Genomic DNA, 19813 nt, shown 5'->3' on the forward strand with positions numbered 1-19813 from the left:
TTTGCGAAAGTGATCGCATATGTTAGTCGTTCACTATAAAAGTTGGAGATCAATTATTCAACTACTGAGGAGGAATGCCTAACAATAATCTAGGCGATGCCTTAATTCCGACCATATATCTACGGCTGGCCGTTCAAGGTTGTGAGCGGCCATCACGCCCACTGCTGGCTTGCTATTTTGAAAGACTCCTTTGGTTGCCTCGCTCGATGTCGCTCTATGGGGTCTTCGTATCTAGGAATTCGATGTCACCGTAACATACAAACTGTGAGAAACCATTCGGACGCAGACTGCTTGCCGAGGGCCCCTGTCGATGACCCCCGAAGAATTAGGACGACAATGACAGATTCCACAGGCCTATAGGCAGCAGCGCATTCGCGCCACACCACTTACACTCTGAGCTAAAGCATCTTCATGAATACCTGGAAGGCAGAACTTCATCCGTTTCCAGAACTTCATACTGCGCCTGTTTAGCAGGGACTCTCGTCCTTTTGTCTACAAAAGGGCATCTTAATAAAGAAGAACTTTGCACCTAACAAGACTTCTTATCTCATTGTCGTTCTCAGAAACCTTCGAGAACAGGCACTACGGGCTTCCCACGTTGAACGGACAGCCGGGCACCTTAGATATTCGCACACTCTTTTTCGAATACAAAAGAAATACTACTGGCCTCGACTACCTGCGGAAGTTGTAGTGGTACGTAAAGAACTGCCGTGTATGCCAAAGCAGAAACAAGCGCCCGATCAGAGCAGCTGGATTGCTGAACCTCATACTACGCCCAATCGAGCCTTTCAAAAGGATTCAACTGGACCTTCTGGGCCCCTTTGCGACCTTAAGTTCGGGCAATAGAATGGCCATCGTAGACACTGACAACGTGATCTGTTAGGCCTAAGCAAAATCCCTACCGAACAATACAGCACAGGAGGTTGCAAAGTTATTTGTTAATTGCATCTTGTTGCTACATGGAGCACCCAAGGTTTTAATCGTGGCCCAAACAACAGCGTTCACGGTGTAGCTGCTGCGAGCTATTCAACACCACATTCAAACTAGCCTTCGGAGCCCCGCCATGGTGGTACGTCTAGGGGCTATGGCACTCAGCTGCTGACCTGCACATCACGGGATGAAACTCCGGCTGTGGTGGCCGCATTTTCAATTTAGCCGAAAACGCTGAGGCCTGTGTGCTCAGTTTTATGTGCACATTAAAGAACCCCAGGTGGTCAAATTTTACGGAGCCCTCCACTACGATGGCTCTCATAAACATATCGTGGCTTTTGGACTTCTAACGCCACTTATCTAACCACCCTCCCGAAGACGACTGCGTATCATCTAGGAGAAACGGCCTCGAGGAACGACAAAGGTAAATAAATGATCGCTCGCCTGCTTGCCATGTATGCCAATGCAAAACACTGAAACTGGGACAGCCTCCTCCCATACGCCGTATTTGCCTACTACATTGCAACACAGAAGACTTCGGGGATGACACCCTTTATCCTCGTCTATGGCAGGGAGGCAGCAACAACGCTAGTTACTATGCTTTCAGATTTCATAGAAGAAAACTACGACATCACCGCATATCTTCAACGCGCAAAAAAAGTCACAGCTTTGCTACAAAGGCGAAGCAATGAACGCGATAGCAACGATTTGAAAGGTCACGCGCAGAATGGAAAGCAGATCAAAAGAAGCCCCGCGTTTCTAGCGGACTAATTACGCACAAAACGTACTCAGAGGTACGGCTGCACGTGAATAAGCATCTCATTTGTTACTTCGCTGAGTCTGAAAAGCGCGCGCTTTTCGCGAACGGGGAGTGCATTGATTGCAGTGGCCTTTGTGTGCCTGGTAACTACTGCAGAGGCGTTCACGTAAAGCCCGAGGCCAGGCAAGGCGTGCGAGCTTTTCCTCTTCACCACCACTAGATAAGGGCGCGCGAAGAAGCGTCGCTCTTTTACTCTAAGTCGGGCAAAGTACGCGTAGAAGATTTGAGTGGGCGCCACTGCACGATATGGCGAAACGCGCTCATTGGTCCATATTTCTGGTAATGCCAACAACACGGCAGTGGTAAATGGCAGATAGAAATAGCTTGAGGCTTGAACGGTGAAGTATGTTCTAAGGGGTGGCTGAGTGGTTAACGGCTTGCTTTCACGTTCGATTTCGCGCCGGAGTGCTTTTTTCTGTATTTTTTCTATCTTGCGATTTCATATATATATATATATTTATATATATATATATATATATATATATATATATATTTATATATATACATATATATATATATATATATATATATATATATGTATATATATGTATACATATATTTAGGTATACAAATACGGTGCATGACATCGACGCTGACGCCAGCGGCAAAATCCAGCTGAGAGTGTCCGTATAAATGCTATTGTAATAAAAGCACGACAACTTGCACGCCTGTGGAATAAGGAGCAACAATGCACCTATGCTTGGCGTTATATTTGGTTCTGCCACTACACGTAATAACAAACTGTTGAACGTGTGTGGATTTAGACGCATACTCGGCACCGAGGACTCAGCAACAAAATATTGTGCCGCTAATTTGGACCTTACAAGCTCATAGGTCTTGTTAGTGAACTGGATTATGAAGTTGCCCCTGATGGGACTTCACCGCAAAGGCTTCGCACTCGCCCAGAACATGCGCATGTCGTGCGCCTGAAACACTATTACACGCGACAGAATGTCTTACTGCTTACCATGTCAATTGTCAGCTTTGATCTTAATTTAGTTTTCATGCGTTTTCATATCAGACGCCGTTCTCGATTTTAAACGCGAATCCTTTTTTAAGCATTCGGTAAATGCCTATTTAGGAATGCAGTAATGCCACTATAAATTTCCATCTTTATCTCTTTACTTTCAACACGTGTATCGACAGTGCATCATGGATAATCAACTTATGGTGGATCTGCGTCTTACTTATAACGCCCCTCACCGATAAAGCGGGGGCACCAGTTGGAACCGGGGTATAGTTTTTCCACCGTTGGTACTGCTGTTCTGCTGTGTCTTTCGGGCGTAGGTCTGCCTACTGAAATAAATAGTTGTTTTGGCTTGCCCCGCATCCTGCCTCGCGCGTCCCTTCAGTGCTGCGCATGTGTGTCAATATAAGGGCCCCCTAGTCCTTCGGAACTTGTATTCAATAAAGCAGCTTTTTTTCTACTATAGAATGATGTCACTTCAAGCGGCTACTTTGGTACCTTTAGGTAATCTTGCTGTTCTCTAGGCTGTAGTTTTAATCAGCACATTTAGGGTTACTATGTCATTCTGCCATTTTTCTGAAGACTCGACGCGGGGTTTACTCGAAACAATATGCACCTTTCTGCCTAATGACGCGATGTGGGAAAATTAGTGGAAACATGAAATAAACGTAGTCCTGTGCCACACGAACTGATGACAGCACTTACACAAAGTAAGCTGCGTTTACCGAGCAGACCTCTGCTGACAGCTCTCTGTCAAGCACCGACGATGGTAATGTGCTTCATTCCACCAATGCACACACTCCAGTATTGTTCATTTCACTTAAACTGATAGACTATATATAGTCAATAACGCAAATTTCATTTGTGGCAAATGGGCGAAACCCTAATTGTTCACAGAGCATCAGCTGCGCGCGAAAGTTGGCTCCAACTATTCCCGAATCTTCGGAGTTAGAATGTCCAGCTACGCTTTTTGCCGGGTTGTTCAGACGCACCGATATCTCCTACATTGCACTCTTGTGATGTAAGTTTCGATGGTTCGAAACGTTCATAATCGAAACTTGCAACAAGGCTTCCGGAGTAAAAGTGGAGGTTCGGCAGTTGCATCAAATGCATGTGCCGAGAAGACTTTTATATATCGTTAGAAGGGTTTTCATATACCCATGAATAGTTCGCACAAGAAATATTAGGGTTATCGTACCTCTCTGCACATATGTAAATACAACGAACACGTAAGTACAACGAACACGTAAATTGGCGCTATCAAATTTTGACTAGCTTACGCTTGAACCAATGGTATGATTGATTTTGCACTTCTCTTCATCTTCGTTGCATTTGCAACGCACCTATCATTGCCCGTTCTTCATGATGGTGTACTAGCTCTCAGGTGAAAGCTGCCTCTTTCCGAGAAAGACAGCCCAATCATAATTGAATTTTTGGTTTATTCTAACTACAAAGTGGTGATCTAAGCGTGTTTTTCCTACAAAATATTGCACATGGATTCAAAATTAGTCTACATGTTTTGAAAACTGCTTATCTTACTTCATCGGCGTGTCTTGACCATAAACTCTCGGTCTGACGGACTTTTCGTTGCAGGTAGTCGGGCATGAGTTTATGCACTCTTTGGGCGTACAAGCTATTCAGCGTGCAACATGGGCCACGAAAGATTTTTTAGGAAACTACACTGAAAAAGTGCTCTGCCTGCGGAGGTCCCACCAGTCTGTCGTGAGTAGACATATATTTCACCACACAATACTGCTTCTCGCAAACACATGCGAAGAATTATATATATATATATATCCTCTTTGACTTTTGTTTTTGTTCTTTGTGCTTTTTCCTGAAGGGAAATTCGTGTTGTTGCTTGAAGCCCCTCCTTGTCATTTGTGCAACCACTGTTATTAGTTTCGATGTTATAACTTGCCTTGTATTGTTATTAGTTATTAGTTGCTCTGTATTATGGCAGAAGTATCATCCACTAGCATACTTTCTATGTACCCGCCCCCTTACTCTATGCCTTGTAATGGGGCAAGTAAGGTAATTTTAAATAAATAAAATATACACACCTTATATATATATATATATATATATATATATATATATATATATATATATATATATATATATATATATATATAGATATATATATATATATATATATATATATTTATTCATTTATTTATTTATTTATTTATTTATAGGCAGGCGTGGTGGTTGAGTGGCCGTAGCGTTGCATATAGTCCAGTAGATCCTCCGTGAGCGGTCACAACGTGGTTTATTGCGACGTTTTGGCCTAGAGTCTGGCCTTCATCAACTGCTTATGAAGCGACCACCACGAGAAGACCCACAATGAACAAACCTCTGCTTTACTTACATCACAAACTTCCCCAATGTAAACAAAATCTTTATACGACATTACAACATTCTGAAACAAAGTGAACGTCTGAAACGCGCATTCCCATCCGCTCCAGGCGTCGTTTACCGACGACCACGTAACCTCAAAGACAACCTTGTCCCCTCCCAAATTAACACATCACCCCCCAATAATTCATGTCGCCCTTGTTTAAAGCCACGATGTCTTGTATGTAAGGCGATGCGAGAAACAGACAAAGCAACCAGCACGCAATCCAAGTTTTCGATTAACATACGAGGAAACCTAACATGCGATTCCTCTAATGTGGTATGTCTAATCGAATGCAACGTTTGTGGTATGCAATACATCGGACAAAAAGAAACACCATTTGGGATTCGCTTCAATAATCACAGAGCCCATGCGAAATCAGCCCCAAGTCTACCTCTATCAAAACATGTCAATCTTCCCGACCATGCATTCGACAAATTATGAGTAACGCTCGTAGAGACGGGATTTAAATCAAATCGAGAACGTGAACAACAAGAGTCATACCTTATCCACCGATTTAACACCCTCGATAGAGAAATAAATGAGAGTGCTGGTACACTTGCAGCAATTAAAGCATTTGAAAGCAATAACGGCAACAATGAAAATAGTAACTGAGTTCACGGCACTGCAGCTGCGAAGGGCACTGGACTACCCAAAACAATTCCAAGTGTAACTACTCTTCTTAAATGCAGCTGTCGTCTGTTTTCTGTTTTATTTTACTACCCAATCAATTGTGCCATGCATGACATGCCCAACAGCAACCCTGTGCACAGCCGGGAGGCCCCCACTACACTCGTAATCCATAAGCGGGCAAGGAATTCGCATTGCGCCCGCTTGCCAGCCTCAACCGCAATACGGGGCACCCCTCTTTTTACGACGAAATGTTGACAGGGCGCCGAGTAGTTAAAGGCTTAGAACTTCCTAAAACGCCCGCTTACCAGCCTCTGCCACAATACGCGGCACCCCTCCTTCTACGAAGAATTGTTTACGGAACTACGAGTAGTTAAACGCTTAGGACTTCCTAAAAAAGAGTACCTAAAGGCTTAGGACTTCCTAAAAAAGCTCTTTTTTGCCCCACACCGAACCGCCAGTGCCAGGAGGCGCCGTCTGATCGGGAGGAATGCGTTAGTGAAAGGAAACATACACAGACCGCTGACATTAGAAAGGTGAAGGGGAGAAGAGGGAGAGAGATGAAGGGGGAAGTGGAGGAAAGAGTAGAGGGGGAAGTGGAAGGAAGAGTGGAAGGGGGGCGCCCGAGGGGAGTCTACCGTATATTATGTTTCTCTTCTTCTTCTCTTTTTTTAATTTTCTTTTCTTTTCCTTTTTTCTTCTTTCTTTTTTTTCTTTTCTGTCTTTTTTCCTCTTTCCTTTCCCTCTGATTTGAGATTGTATAAAGCTGAGCACCAACAAACTGTATCTTTAATCCTGATGAAGGCCAGACTCTAGGCCGAAACGTCGAAATAAACCACGTTGTGACCGCTCACGGAGGATCTACTTGACTGTATATATATATATATATATATATATATATATATATATATATATATATATATATATATATATATATATATATATATATATATATATATATATATATATTCCAACAGACAGTAATGCCAAGGAATGTACAGGGGAAGTCATTAGAACCATTGGAATGTAAATAAGAAGAAAGAAAAGTTGATGAAAAAATAACCAACCGTGAGCAGGAATCGAACCTACGACCTTAGAATAACGCGTTCGGTGCTATTTGAAGGTCGTAGGTTCGATTACTGCTCACGGCTGGTTGTTTTTATCCACTTTTCTTTCTTCTTATTTACATTCGATTGGTTCTAATCACTTCCCCTGTACATTCCTTGGCATTACTGTCTGTTGGATCTCATAAATATTGCGTTAAAACACGGAAAGACGAGCCCTTAGGTATACACTTTTTTACCTTATATATTGCTACGGGGTGCCACAAATGAACACTGTAGAAAAGAGGACGATGTTAAGGGCGAGCTCGTGCAGACCGGGCTTCATATTGTATGCCTGCCTGTTTACCAGAAGTAAAGGCATTTTTCAGACGCCTTCTCCCCGTAACATTTTGGTGGAGAGTGCGGGGCTTCCCACAGTCAACACCACGACGTTCTTTGGCTGCCTGTGCGATGCCTGACTACCCCAACCGTGCTTCGTCCAAATACGCAGCAACCAACAGCACTGCATCCAGCTGCTACTAACCGCACCGTCGTCCTGACTCAACCGCGTGACCCAAGCACATTTTCGGGCACTGACAGTACTGACGTGGAGGAATGGCTTCAGCTGTACGAAAGGGTGAGCGCCCTATACAACTGGGATCCGGCGCTCATGTTGGCCAATAATATTTTCTACCTTGATGGTACAGCTAAAGTTTGGTTTTCCAACCACGAGGAAGATATCACGAGTTGGGACATCTGTAAGCAGAAACTCATCGATCTCTTCGGCAAGCCCATCGGGCGTCGTCGTGCTGCGCAGAAAGAACTAGCGTCCCGACTCCAGTCCGGCACCGAGTCGTACGTCACATACATACAACATGTGCTCGCCCTCTGCCGGAAGGTTGATGACAAGATGCCGGAATCCGAAAAGGTCGCGCACATCCTCAAAGGAATGCCTTCAATCTCCTCGTATTTCGAAACTCATTGACCGTAGACGACGTTATTAATGAATGCCGACACTTCAAAGACGCGAAAAGTCGCCGTATCACTCCACACTTTTCGTGTCTTCCCAACACGGCTGCAACATCAACCTGCGAGGACGCCCGTTTGGCACCACCCCTGCTGCTTCCGACAATATCATGCGCGTCGTGCGCCACAAAATCGAGGCAGCATCTCCCCTGTCTGACCAAGTCCAGGCCCCTGACGACTCTCGCGCCACGATTTCTTTGATCAAGAGTGTCGTACGCCAGGAACTGGCCAACGCCGGACTTCAGACGCTATGCCCCGTAAACCAACCTGACTACCGACTGCCCCGTACACCTAGTATGTCCCGCGGACCGAACAACCGCCCACATTACCGGAACCCGGCAGAATGGCGAACTTCCGATGACAGGCCGATCTGCTTCAACTGTGGACGAGTCGGCCATATTTCACGTCATTGCCGCACTTCCTGGGGTTGGCAGCCATGGTCGCATTATTCCAACACCCGACGCCCACCTGCTGGCTCTCGAATGCCGATCTACACGGCACAAGGTGATGCTTCGCCATTCAGGCCCGCCCAACCAAGCCGCTCCCCGTCGCCATCTGGACGTATGTCCCACTCAACTAAGTGACGTCGCTCCCCCCACCCTCCTACCACCAGTCCTCGGAAAACTGACGGGCGCAGCTCCTTGAGGTGAGCCTGCTTCGACGACCCGACCAGAAATTCCTCTACACACGATACCCGGACACAACAACTTGATAAAAGTAAGTGTTGACGGTACTTCTGTGGCAGCACTCATTATTACCGGCGCTCACATAACAGTCATGCACTCCAGCCTTTGTGCTCGACTCAAGAAATTGCTCACTCCTGCTCCGAACACTCTTGTCCGAGTAGCTGATGGTGCAACACCAGCGGTCACAGGGATGTGTGCCGCCCATGTCACTGTTGCTGGACGTCATACCACTGTTCTGCTTTACGTACTGGACCACTGCCCACATGACATCATTTTGGGACTCGATTTTCTGTCGAAGCATTCCGCCCTAATTGACTGTTCTGCTGGTGTTGTTCAGCTCGTCCTACCACAGGCCGTTGACCTTCCTAATCTTGCGCCGCCAAAGCTATGCTCCGCCGACTGTGTTCGCCTATCTTGTCGAGCTGTGACGTATATCGACGTCTCTTCTGATCCACCTGTGGCTGACGGCGATTATGTCATCTCACCTAATCCTACAGTTCTCTGTTCGCTCAATGTTACGTTCCCCCACACCAACTTCACAATGAAGAACAACGTGGCATGTCTCCCTATTGTGAACTTTGGACTTTACTCTGAAGTGCTGCCACAAGGAATATCCCTTGCAACCCTTGCTCCGGCCGGCGACTACCACATATCGGCCTTAACAGAGGATACACCGTCGTCTTCAAGTATTCAGTCGCACAGTACACTAGACTACATAACTGGAATGATTGCCTCTGATCTCCCGGCTGAGCATGTGTCTGCGCTTCGTTACCTTCTTGCGTCGTATCAAGACGTCTTTGATCTCTGCGACCAACCCCTAGGTCGAACGACCGTCGTGTAGCATCGGATCAACACCGGTGATGCAAATCCAGTACATTGGTGACCCTATAGGGTTTCCTCTACCGAGCGCCACGTGATCCAGCAAGAAGTCGACAAGATGCTTGCCCGAGACATCATTGAACCTTCAAGTCCTTGGGCTTCGCCCGTTGTGCTTGTGAGAAAGAAGGATTACAGCTGGCGCTTCTGTGTCGACTACAGAAACCTTAACAAGGTTACAAAAAAGACGTGTATCCTCTGCCGCGGATAGACGACGCTCTTGACTGCCTTAGGGAAGCAAAATATTTCTCTTCCATTGACCTTCGTTCCGGGTACTGGCAGATATCAGTTGATGATTTGGACAGTGAAAAGACGGCATTTATAACTCCCGACGGGCTCTATCAGTTCAAAGTATTGCCATTCGGGTTATGCAATGCCCCGGCTACATTCGAACGAATGATCGACGCTCTTCTTCACAGTTTCAAGTGGTCAATCTGCTTATGCTACCTTGATGACGTCATCGTTTTTTCGCCAACTTTTGAAACTCACCTCGAGCGTCTCTCAACAATTCTTTCGGTTTTCCGCAAAGCAGGGCTCCAACTGAACTCGTTGAAATGTCACTTCGGCCGCCGGCATCTCACTGTCCTTGGACACCTTGTCGATTCTTCTGGTGTTCATCCCGATACTGAGAAAATCGGCGCCGTCAAAGATTTCCCTGTGCTGACCTCTGTGAACGATGTTCGAAGCTTTGTGGGCCTTAGTTCTTACTTTCGTAGATTTGTGCGGATTTTTGCTGACGTCGCACGCCCGCTCACGAAACTACTAAAAAAAATGTGACTTTTGTGTGGGGACCTTAACAAACCGGAGCATTTGTTGAACTGACGAGTAGACTTACGACGCCACCGATTCTCGGCCACTTTGATATATGCGCTCCAACAGAAGTGCGTACCGACGCCAGCGTCCACGGAATCGGAGCCGTTTTGCCACAACGACAGCATGGCTGCGAGCGCGTTATTGCATACGCTAGCCGTCTTTTATCGCCAGCAGAGCGAAATTACTCCATCACAGAATGCGAATGCCTCGCACTCGTCTGGGCAGTGGCTAAAGTTCGGCCATATTTGTATGAACGCCATTTCGCGGTTGTCACTGATCACCACACCTTATGCTGGTTGTCGTCCTCAAAAGATCCTAGTGGACGTCTCGGCCGGTGGGCTCTACGACTACAGGAATATTCCTACACAGTTATCTACAAATCAGGTCGCCGCCATGAGGATGCTGATTGCTTGTCGCGTCATCCAGTAGACCCAGCAGACCTTTCTGAGAGCGATGAGTCTACTTGAGTTTTGGCACTGTCCGCGTTTAGTAACATCGGAGATCAGCAACGCCGTGATCAACACCTCAGAGATATGATCCTTCGGCTTAGTGGTCCCACAACTCCTCCGTCTCTCCGTATGTTCCTGCTCCAAGATGGCGCCTTATATCGCTACAGCATGCATCCTGACGGACCTGAGCTGCTGTTGGTCATACCACAACATATGCGTCAGACTGTCCTTGCACAGTTGCATGATATTCCGACAGCTGGTCACCTGGGAGCTTCAAGAACTTATGACCGCGTTCGACATCGCTTCTTTTGGCCCGGTATTTACCGATTCGTCTGCCATTACGTCGCCTCATGCAAATCCTGTCAACACCGCAAAAAAACCAGCAACCCTTCCAGCGGGACGCCTTCAGCCCATTTAGATCCCATCCGAACCATTTTATAAAGTAGGTGTTGACTTACTAAGACCGTTCCTTTTATCGGCCAGCGGAAACAAGTGGACAGCAGTCGCCACGGATTACACCACTCGGTATACCATCACACGGGCCTTTCCTACCAGTTGTGCGACCGACGTCGCTAACTTTCTTCTAGAAGACGTCATATTACACCACGGCGCTCCTCGGCAACTGCTTACCGATCGAGGTCGCTACTTTTATCACAAGTCATTCAAGACATATTACACTCTTGCGCTACACAGCACAAGTTCACAACGGCGTATCATCCTCAAACCAACGGGCTCACGGAGCGGCTAAATAGAACCATCACGGACATGCTCGCCATGTACGTTTCTTCCGACCATCGTGACTGGGACTCCGCCCTTCCATTTGTAACATTTGCCAATAATACGTCTCGGCATAACACTGCAGGTTTCTCGCCATTTTTCCTCCTGTACTGACGAGAACCTACGTTGCCTTTGGACACGCTCCTTCCTCCCGTTAGCCACACGTCAGAATATGCCCGCGATGTGATTTCTAGAGCTATAGAGGCACCTGAGATTGCTCGCTGGCGTCTGAGCGATTCGCAGGAACGACAACGACAGGTCTACAACGCGTGCAATCGTGATGTTAACTTCAGTCAAGGTGACACAGTCCTTCTCTAGACGCCGTCGCGGCGAGTTGGCCTGTGCGAAAAGCGGACTTCACCCTACTCGGGTCCGTACCGTGTGGTGTGCCAAGTCACCGACGTGACATATAAAACAGAACCTCTTAACGCCACCAGCGCGCGATCAAGTTCTGACGTTGTTCATGTCACTTGGCTGAAACGATATTACTCAGACCAACCAAGCACCGAGACGGTGCCTTCGCCGCCGGGGGTCATGCTACGGGATGCTACAAATGAACATTGTAGAAAAGAGGACGATGTTTAAGGCGAGCTCATGCAGACCGTGCTCCATATTGTATGCCTGCCTGTTTACCAGAAGTAAAGACATTTTTCAGACGCCTTCTCCCCGTAACAATATATATATATATATATATATATATATATATATATATATATATATATATATATATATATATATACATTGTGAGCGCTGACTATGTACTTCATCTTCATCTGTATGACCAAACCAATGTAGTGATCATCATCGTATCTCACGCGGGCTGGCTCTCTGGCTCGTGCGTCTGGATTAAAAAAGATAATCTGGTTGCTGCCGTACCGGACGTGGTCTCATAAGTGGTGGAGCGTGCTTTGGTTCCCCCGTCCTCCTGCTCTACCCGTCACCCCTGGAGCTCCGGTCTGGTCGACGGTTGTGCCCTCAAGCAACCGCGATGGCAGAACACAACGCGTCCGCCGCTGCAACCGCTCCTTCTCAACCACTTAGGCTTCACTACACCGTGAGTACCTCTCATCGAAACCCTCCGGTATTTTCCGGCCTTCGCAACGAAGACGTCGAAGAATGGCTGGACAGTTATGATCCAACCAGCGTTTGTAATTATTGGGCCGAGGCACACAACGGCGCTACGTTCATTTTTACCTCAATGGCGTAGCTAAAACCTGGTATTTCATCCACGAGGGCGACTTCTTCAATTGGTCGGCCTTCACGGGGCATCTCCGTCAGGTATTTGGCACGTCTGCAGGATGTTCTGTAGTAGCGAAACAGAAGCTCGCAACCCGCATCCAGGGGGACGACGAATCGTATACGTTCTACATTGAAGATATTCTGGCTCTCTGTCGCCGAGCACAAAATGACATGACGGAGGCCGATCGCATTCGATATCTACTGAAAGGAATCAACTCTGTGGCCTTCAATGCTCTCGTGATCAAGAATCCGACTACCGTCCGGGACGTCATCACTACATCCCAACGCCTGGACGCGCTTCATCCCATGTGCCTTCCACACGCCTCCTGCTACGCTCGCTTTACCAAAGAGCATGAATTGCGGGTCCTTATCCGCACAGTTGTCAGAGAAGAACTTCATGGCTTTATTCCAGGCAACCCTACCGTTGCGTCTGTCCACACACCTCCTTCCAACCTGCGAGAGATAATCAAGGACAAACTAGCATCAATGACAAGCGCTGCACATGCGCCGTCTTCTGTGCGCTTTCCAGTGCCATCGTATGCAGAAGTTGCATCATGGGCCCCTGCACCAGTTCCAACCGTGCCTGCGGATGTCGGATGTGACGATGTGGCTGCGATGACAACGCAAGCGCCAAGGCCACGCCACTATTTTACATGGCGTCCTCCGCGCCCCATCTGCTTCTACTGTGGCATAAGGGGTCATATATCCCGTTTTTGCTGCCGCCGTCAGCAGGATGAATGCCGTGGTTACTCAGCTTACGAGAGAGACTTTGCCCCGAGACCGGATGAATACAATCCCGCACCGTACCTATAAACCTCCCGTCAGTCGCCCTCCCCTCCACGGTCTCATGCTGGGCCTCATCCTTCTCGTTCATCTCGCCGCCGTTTTCCGTCACCGTTTCGGCGTACGTCATCACCCCTGCGTCCCGCTCCGATCTCTCTAGACTCGGAAAACTAGAAGGTGCAGTTTTTGGAGGGGAAACTGCTTGTTGTCAGAACGTTACAACTCCTCCGTCTCGTCCAGCTAATTTACTGCCTGTTTGTGTGGAAGGTGTTTTTGTTGACGCCCTTATAGGCACAGGAGCCGCAATTTCGGTAATTAATCGTGAATTGTGTTTTCGCCTGCGTAAAGTGCAAACTCCTTATGCCGGTCCCATGTTATGCGGTGCTAATGACAGTCCAATTCGCCTGACCAGGTTGTGCACTGCTCGTATTCTCATCGATGGAATCCGTCATCACATACAACTGGCTGTGCTGTCTTCGTGTGCTCATCAGATAATCTTAAGCTGGGACTTCTTGTCAGCGGTGTCTGCTGTGATTTCGTGTGGTCACCCCCTCATTCGTATTACGGACACTGAGCTTTCTTCTGCTGCCGACCTTTCGTCGCCCAACCTTGTGACAGCTGCGGATTTCCACCTGCCTCCCGGACAAGAACGTGTCCTTGCGATCAAGTCACGAGACATTCTAGATGTTGACGCTGTGGTTGTTCCTTGCCATCGCTGCATTTTCGAGGGATCACCATCGCATCTTGTTTAGTGTGGTTCTCCCATGGTTATGCAAAAATCACGACCTGCAAGACGACGCCAGAACCACTTCTTTTGCCAGAGGGGACCACTCTTGCCAGCATTACCGAAGAAGCACCGCTTTGTATCGTCACTGGTTCATCTGCTTCTTCATTCTCAAAGTGTATGCAACGGAAGATGCATTTCCTCCTCTCAAGGCCACTTTGTGCGAACATCTCAACGCAACACAAACTGATGCCTTGCTAGCGTTATTAATGAAGCACAAAACTTGCTTTGACGTTTGTTCCGAAGGTCTGGGTCAAACAACAGTGACCACCCATCGTGTCGACACCGACGGATCCCGTGTGAGTCGCCTCCGCCCTTACCGTGTGTCGGCTTCTGAACGCAAGCTTATAGAAGAACAAGCCAACGACATGCTCGCGTGCAACGTCATCAGGCCTTCGACAAGCGCGTGGTCTTCTCCTGTCGTACTAGTGAAGAAAAAAAGGATGGCTCGGTACGGTTTTGCATTTATTACAGATCACTCAACAAAATCACTCGTAAGGACGTCTACCCAATGCCTCGCATTGACGACGCTCTTGATACTTTACAAGGTGCCGAGTCGACTTGCGCTCCGGTTATTGGCAGATTCCAATGCATGAGTCTGATAAAGAGAAGACTGCGTTTGCTACGCCAGATGGTCTCTTTGAATTCAATGTGATGCCTTTCGGCCTGTGCAATGCCCCAGCCACATTCGAACAGATGATAGACACGGTACTGCGGGGATTAATAAAGAAGACCTGCCTTTGCTACCTGGACGACATTGTCATCTTTTCGTCCAGCTTCTCACAGCAGCTGGAATGGCTAGACGAAGTCCTCACGTGTTTTTCTAAGGCCGGTCTCCAGCTCAACACTAAGAAGCGTCGGTTTGCCAGTCACAGCATCAAGGTATTAGGTCACGTCGTCAGTAAACATGGCGTTGAGCCCGATCCCGACAAGGTTGCCGCAGTTCTGCACTTTCCTACACCAACCATACAGAAAGCCATCCGCAGCTTCCTTGGCTTAGCGTCATATTTCCGCCGCTTTGTACGTGACTTAGCTACTATTGCGGCTCCTCTGCACAAACTTCTGACCACGAGCGCACCCTTTGTCTGGTCGGATGACTGCGAAGCAGCTTTTCACACCCTAAAGCGATGCCTCACATCACGGCCAGTGCTTCGCCATTTCGACCCTGCGCACCTACTGTGCTACACACAGACGCAAGTGGACTTGGCATCGGTGCTGTCCTTCTTCAGCGGAACCACGCTTCCGAAGAACAAGTCATGGCCTACGTGAGCCGTACTCTGTCACCTGCTGAGCGAAACTACAGAATCACTGAACAAGAATGTCTCGCCATCGTGTGGTCCATACAAAAGTTTCGTCCTTACTTATACGGCCGGCATTTCACAATAGTGACTGACCATCATGCTCTGTGTTGGTTATCGTCTCTCAAAAATTTGTCGGGACGCCTTGGCCGTTGGGTACTACGATCGCACGAGTATGACTACAGCGTCACATATAGTTCAGGCCGAGAGCACCAAGATGCCGACGCTTTGTCCCGTTGCCCGCTCTCGCAAAGCGCTGAAGTGTCACCTTCCATTAGTTCGTCACCGCCCGCCAAAGTGACCAAACAGACGGCTTCTGCTTCGAAACAGTTGGTTCCCTCGCCGGACCTTCTTTCGTCCACAGATCTCGCCTCCCTCCAACATGCCAATACCTACTGAGGCACAATCATCGATCGGCTCGCTGGCTTATGGCGTGCTCCAAACAGCCGCCTAAGACGACAACTTGCCCGTTTCAAGCTTCAAGAGGGAACATTATGTCGGCAAGCTTACTATCCTCTCGGTAACCAATGGGTTCCCGTCATTCCTCGCTCACTTCTTCTGGAAGTCCTACAAGCGTTTCATGACGATGCGACAGCTGGCCACTTAGGGTTCCACAAGACCTACGACCACGTCAAGACTCGCTGCTTTTGGCCTGGCCTCTCCACTTCTGTCGCCAAGTACGTCGCTTCCTGCGCGTCATGCCAGCACCGAAAACGTACCACGTCTCTTCCCGTGGGGCCATTGCAACCACTGCCGCGCCCGTCCACTCCCTTTGAATTTGTGGGCATAGACTTCTACGGACGTCTTCCGCTTACGCCAGCCGGTCACCGCTAGATTGTTACTGCCGTAGACCACCTTACTCGCTACGCGAAGACGGCAGCTCTTTCATCTGGTGCTACCTCTGAAGTAGCCGATTTTTTCCTTCGCGCCATCATTTTACGACATGGCGCACCGCGTGTGCTCCTTAGTGACCGTGGCAAGACATTTCTTTCACACGTCCTTGCTGAAGTCCTCCAGGCCTCTAACACCATCCACAAGACCACATCAGCGGATCACCCAGAAACTAATGGTCTGACTGAGCGTTTTCATCGAACTTTGTCCGACATGATCTCTATGTACGTGCAACCGGATCACAAAAACTGGGACACAATACTTCCTTTCGTTACGTTCGCATATAACACTGCCATACAGCGTACGACAAATTTCAGCCCTTTTTTTCTCGTGTATGGCCGTGTACCGACTTTTGTTCTGGACACCACCTTCTTGTCAACATCTTCCAATCCATCTTCATCTCTCCCAGAAAAGTTCGCCGCTCGCGTCGCCCGCTGCCGCGAAATCGCCCGCGCCAACACTGCTACCATTCAGGACAAGAGAAAAATCGACATTGATGCGAAGCGTCGAGTTGTAGCGTTCCGCCCAGGCGACGAAGTCCTTTTGTGGACACCTGTTCCTGTACGTGGGACCTGCGAAAAATTCCTTCACCAATATTCCGGTCCATACACCGTCCTGGAACGAACATCTGAAGTCAACTATCGCGTTGCTCCTGTCAACGCGGATCCTGATCACCGTCGCCGCCACAACGAGATCGCCCACGTCTCTCGACTGAAACGATATATTCGGCGTCCCAAGCTTTACTAACTTGCTACCCTCTTTCGCGAAGGAGGGAAAATAGTGTGAGCGCTGACTATGTACTTCATCTTCATCTGTATGACCAAACCATTGTAGTGATCATCATCGTATGTCACGCGGGCTGGCTCTTTGGTTCGTGTGTCTGGATTAAAAAAGATAACCTGGTTGCTGGCGTACCAGACGTGGTTTCATAATATATATATATATATATATATATATATATATATATATATATATATATATATATATATATATATATATGTATATATATATATATGTATATATATATATATATGTATATATACAGTGGTTAACTGTCGCCGACGCCTCGGGAGTTATGTGGGTGGCGATACGGTTTCCTCCCAGCAGTTAAATCACTTTAGAGAGGGCGATCAAGAAATGGTAAAACGCAGCCTATAAAATGTTTCAGTAATTTACCTCAGTGTATTTTGAAAAGTTTCCGCTACAGGCTTTGTGTCAAAAGCATCGCTATGAACTTACAATCACCGCAGTTGAAGGCTAATTACCAAGGGGTTCTTTAAAAAATATAGAGCCTAATTATGCTCCTTCGAGCTAAAATGAACACACACACACATATATATATATATATATATATATATAGATATATATATATATATATAAAAATAACCAGGCGTGAGCAGGATCCTGCTCACGGCTGGTTATTTTTTCATCCACTTTTCTTTGTTCTTATTTACATTCCATTGGTTCTAATAACTTCCACTGTACATTCCTTGGCATTATTGTCAGTTAGATATTATACATATATATACATATATATATATATATATAAATATATATATTAATATATATATACATATAATGAGTTCTAACAGACAATAATGCCAAGGAATGTACACGAGAAGTTATTAGACCTAACTAGGATGTAAATGTTAATAAGAAGAATGGGTGAAAAGATAACTTTCGTAAGCAGGATCCGAACTTGCTATCTTAGAAATGAAGGGGTGCGTCATCTGCGTGAAGCGAATTGGCGGTTTTGGTATTATGTAGGTCGCGTTGGCGGCAGCAGATGGACGTGTAGGCCGTTAAAAGTAAGTCCTATCTTATTATTATCTGTTCAGTGCACGAGCTAGTCACTGCAAATTGCACATGTTGGAGAAGTCCATCAATGTAGACACGAACAGTGCACATGGCAGAAGGTCGGATGGCGTCCCTTAGAGCAGCGAACAACGTAAGTCCATGTGTCCATCGTATTGCGTAGTAACTTTGTGGGGACGCGCACAGAAATCTTTGTGAATAACTGAGAAACTAGCACAACTGTCTATTACTGCTTCTACTTCTATGCCTTCGACCGAAACAGATATCTTATTATCAGGATTTTCTGGAGGAATTTTTTTCCACTTCGCTAATGCAGCTTTTCCCCCAGAAGCTGTGTAATTTAGTTTTCCGACGACGGTCGGCGAACTGAGAGGCTGGTCGAAGTGGCGATGTAGAGCGACGAAGAGGGGATAGCAAGCGATGCCTGGCACCACGGTAGCGAGGAGCCATTTCAGGAGTTCCTGATGGCGAGGAAGAGCGACCGTGAAGCGCGGCGTAAGGATGGTGCTGGAAAGTGGTTGCTGTGGCATAGTCATTCCCTTCTTAAGTGTCAAACCCACGACGCTTTTCTCGCTGACGCTTGCGACAGACACGTGCAATGTGTCAACGACATCCGCAATTGTAGCATTTAGGTCTCCTCGGGCGCCATGTTTGATAGTAGGGTTGCGTGTTTGGGCTGGGGAGTACGGAAGCCAGGTGTGCTGGCGCTGTTCGTGCATAGTAAAGCTGGGTTTGCGCGCTGGGCGCCAGGGACGCCCGATGGGCTGCCGTCGTCGTCGGCGGTATCGGTGGAACGAAGGCTGGAGTAACTGCGGCGACTTGCGCGTGAGCCAGTGGTGCTTTCAGGATGTGAGGCTCTTTGCACACATTACCAGGTATAGCCGCCAACTTCTCTTTGCCGACGTCCCCGTCCCGTAACATTGTACTAGAGGTGTCAGAAGGAAACTGACGCGCTAAAAACTGAGTGACTGCAGTTCTTTTTGCATCATACTGCGGATCATGGCTCGTAAGGAGGGCTCGTAAGTAGGGTTGTCAGGGATAGCTGCAGGAGAGTTGTACAGCTGCAGCCGTGCGGATTCGAGCTCGTCCAGGCACTGGCACATAGCTACAATGTCAGCAACGATGCTTAGGCCCTTTACGACCAAGGAATTCAAGGCAACTGGCCCCATGCCTTTAAGCGCATGGCGCACTTGCTCTGTCTGGCGTGGCGAAGACTTGGTTTTTTAACCGCCAGATTGACATGCCCAACTGGAACTTCTTCAAAGAACATCTGCGACAAGTCTTCACTACTCCGGCAGTTCGAGCCAGTCTGACGAAGAAAACACTTGATGGTCGCATACAACAACTAGGCGAGTCTAATGACCGAGACAGACAAAGTGCGCCATCTGCTCAAAGGCATAGGGCCTGTGGCTTTCAATGATTTTGTCGTAAAGGACCCAAACACCTTATTGTCCCAAACAACCAACCCTACTATATATATATATATATATATATATATATATATATATATATATATAAAAATATATATATTTATTTATATATATATGAATATATATATATATTTATATATATACATATATATACATATATA

General features: G+C 47.3%; 1 protein-coding gene across 1 annotated transcript in view; it reads left to right on the plus strand.

Annotated features, from left to right (window-relative positions):
* LOC142803896 (neprilysin-21-like) overlaps nt 1-19813 on the plus strand; it is a 155465-nt gene that overhangs the window by 97072 nt on the left and 38580 nt on the right. Inside the window, exon 12 of the mRNA XM_075890188.1 lies at nt 4311-4439. Within this exon, the coding sequence (XP_075746303.1) occupies nt 4311-4439 (129 nt within the window). The remainder of the gene's footprint in view (nt 1-4310; nt 4440-19813) is intronic.

Source organism: Rhipicephalus microplus, chromosome 3, assembly GCF_043290135.1.
Source record: "Rhipicephalus microplus isolate Deutch F79 chromosome 3, USDA_Rmic, whole genome shotgun sequence".
NCBI classification, from domain to species: Eukaryota; Metazoa; Arthropoda; class Arachnida; order Ixodida; family Ixodidae; genus Rhipicephalus; species Rhipicephalus microplus.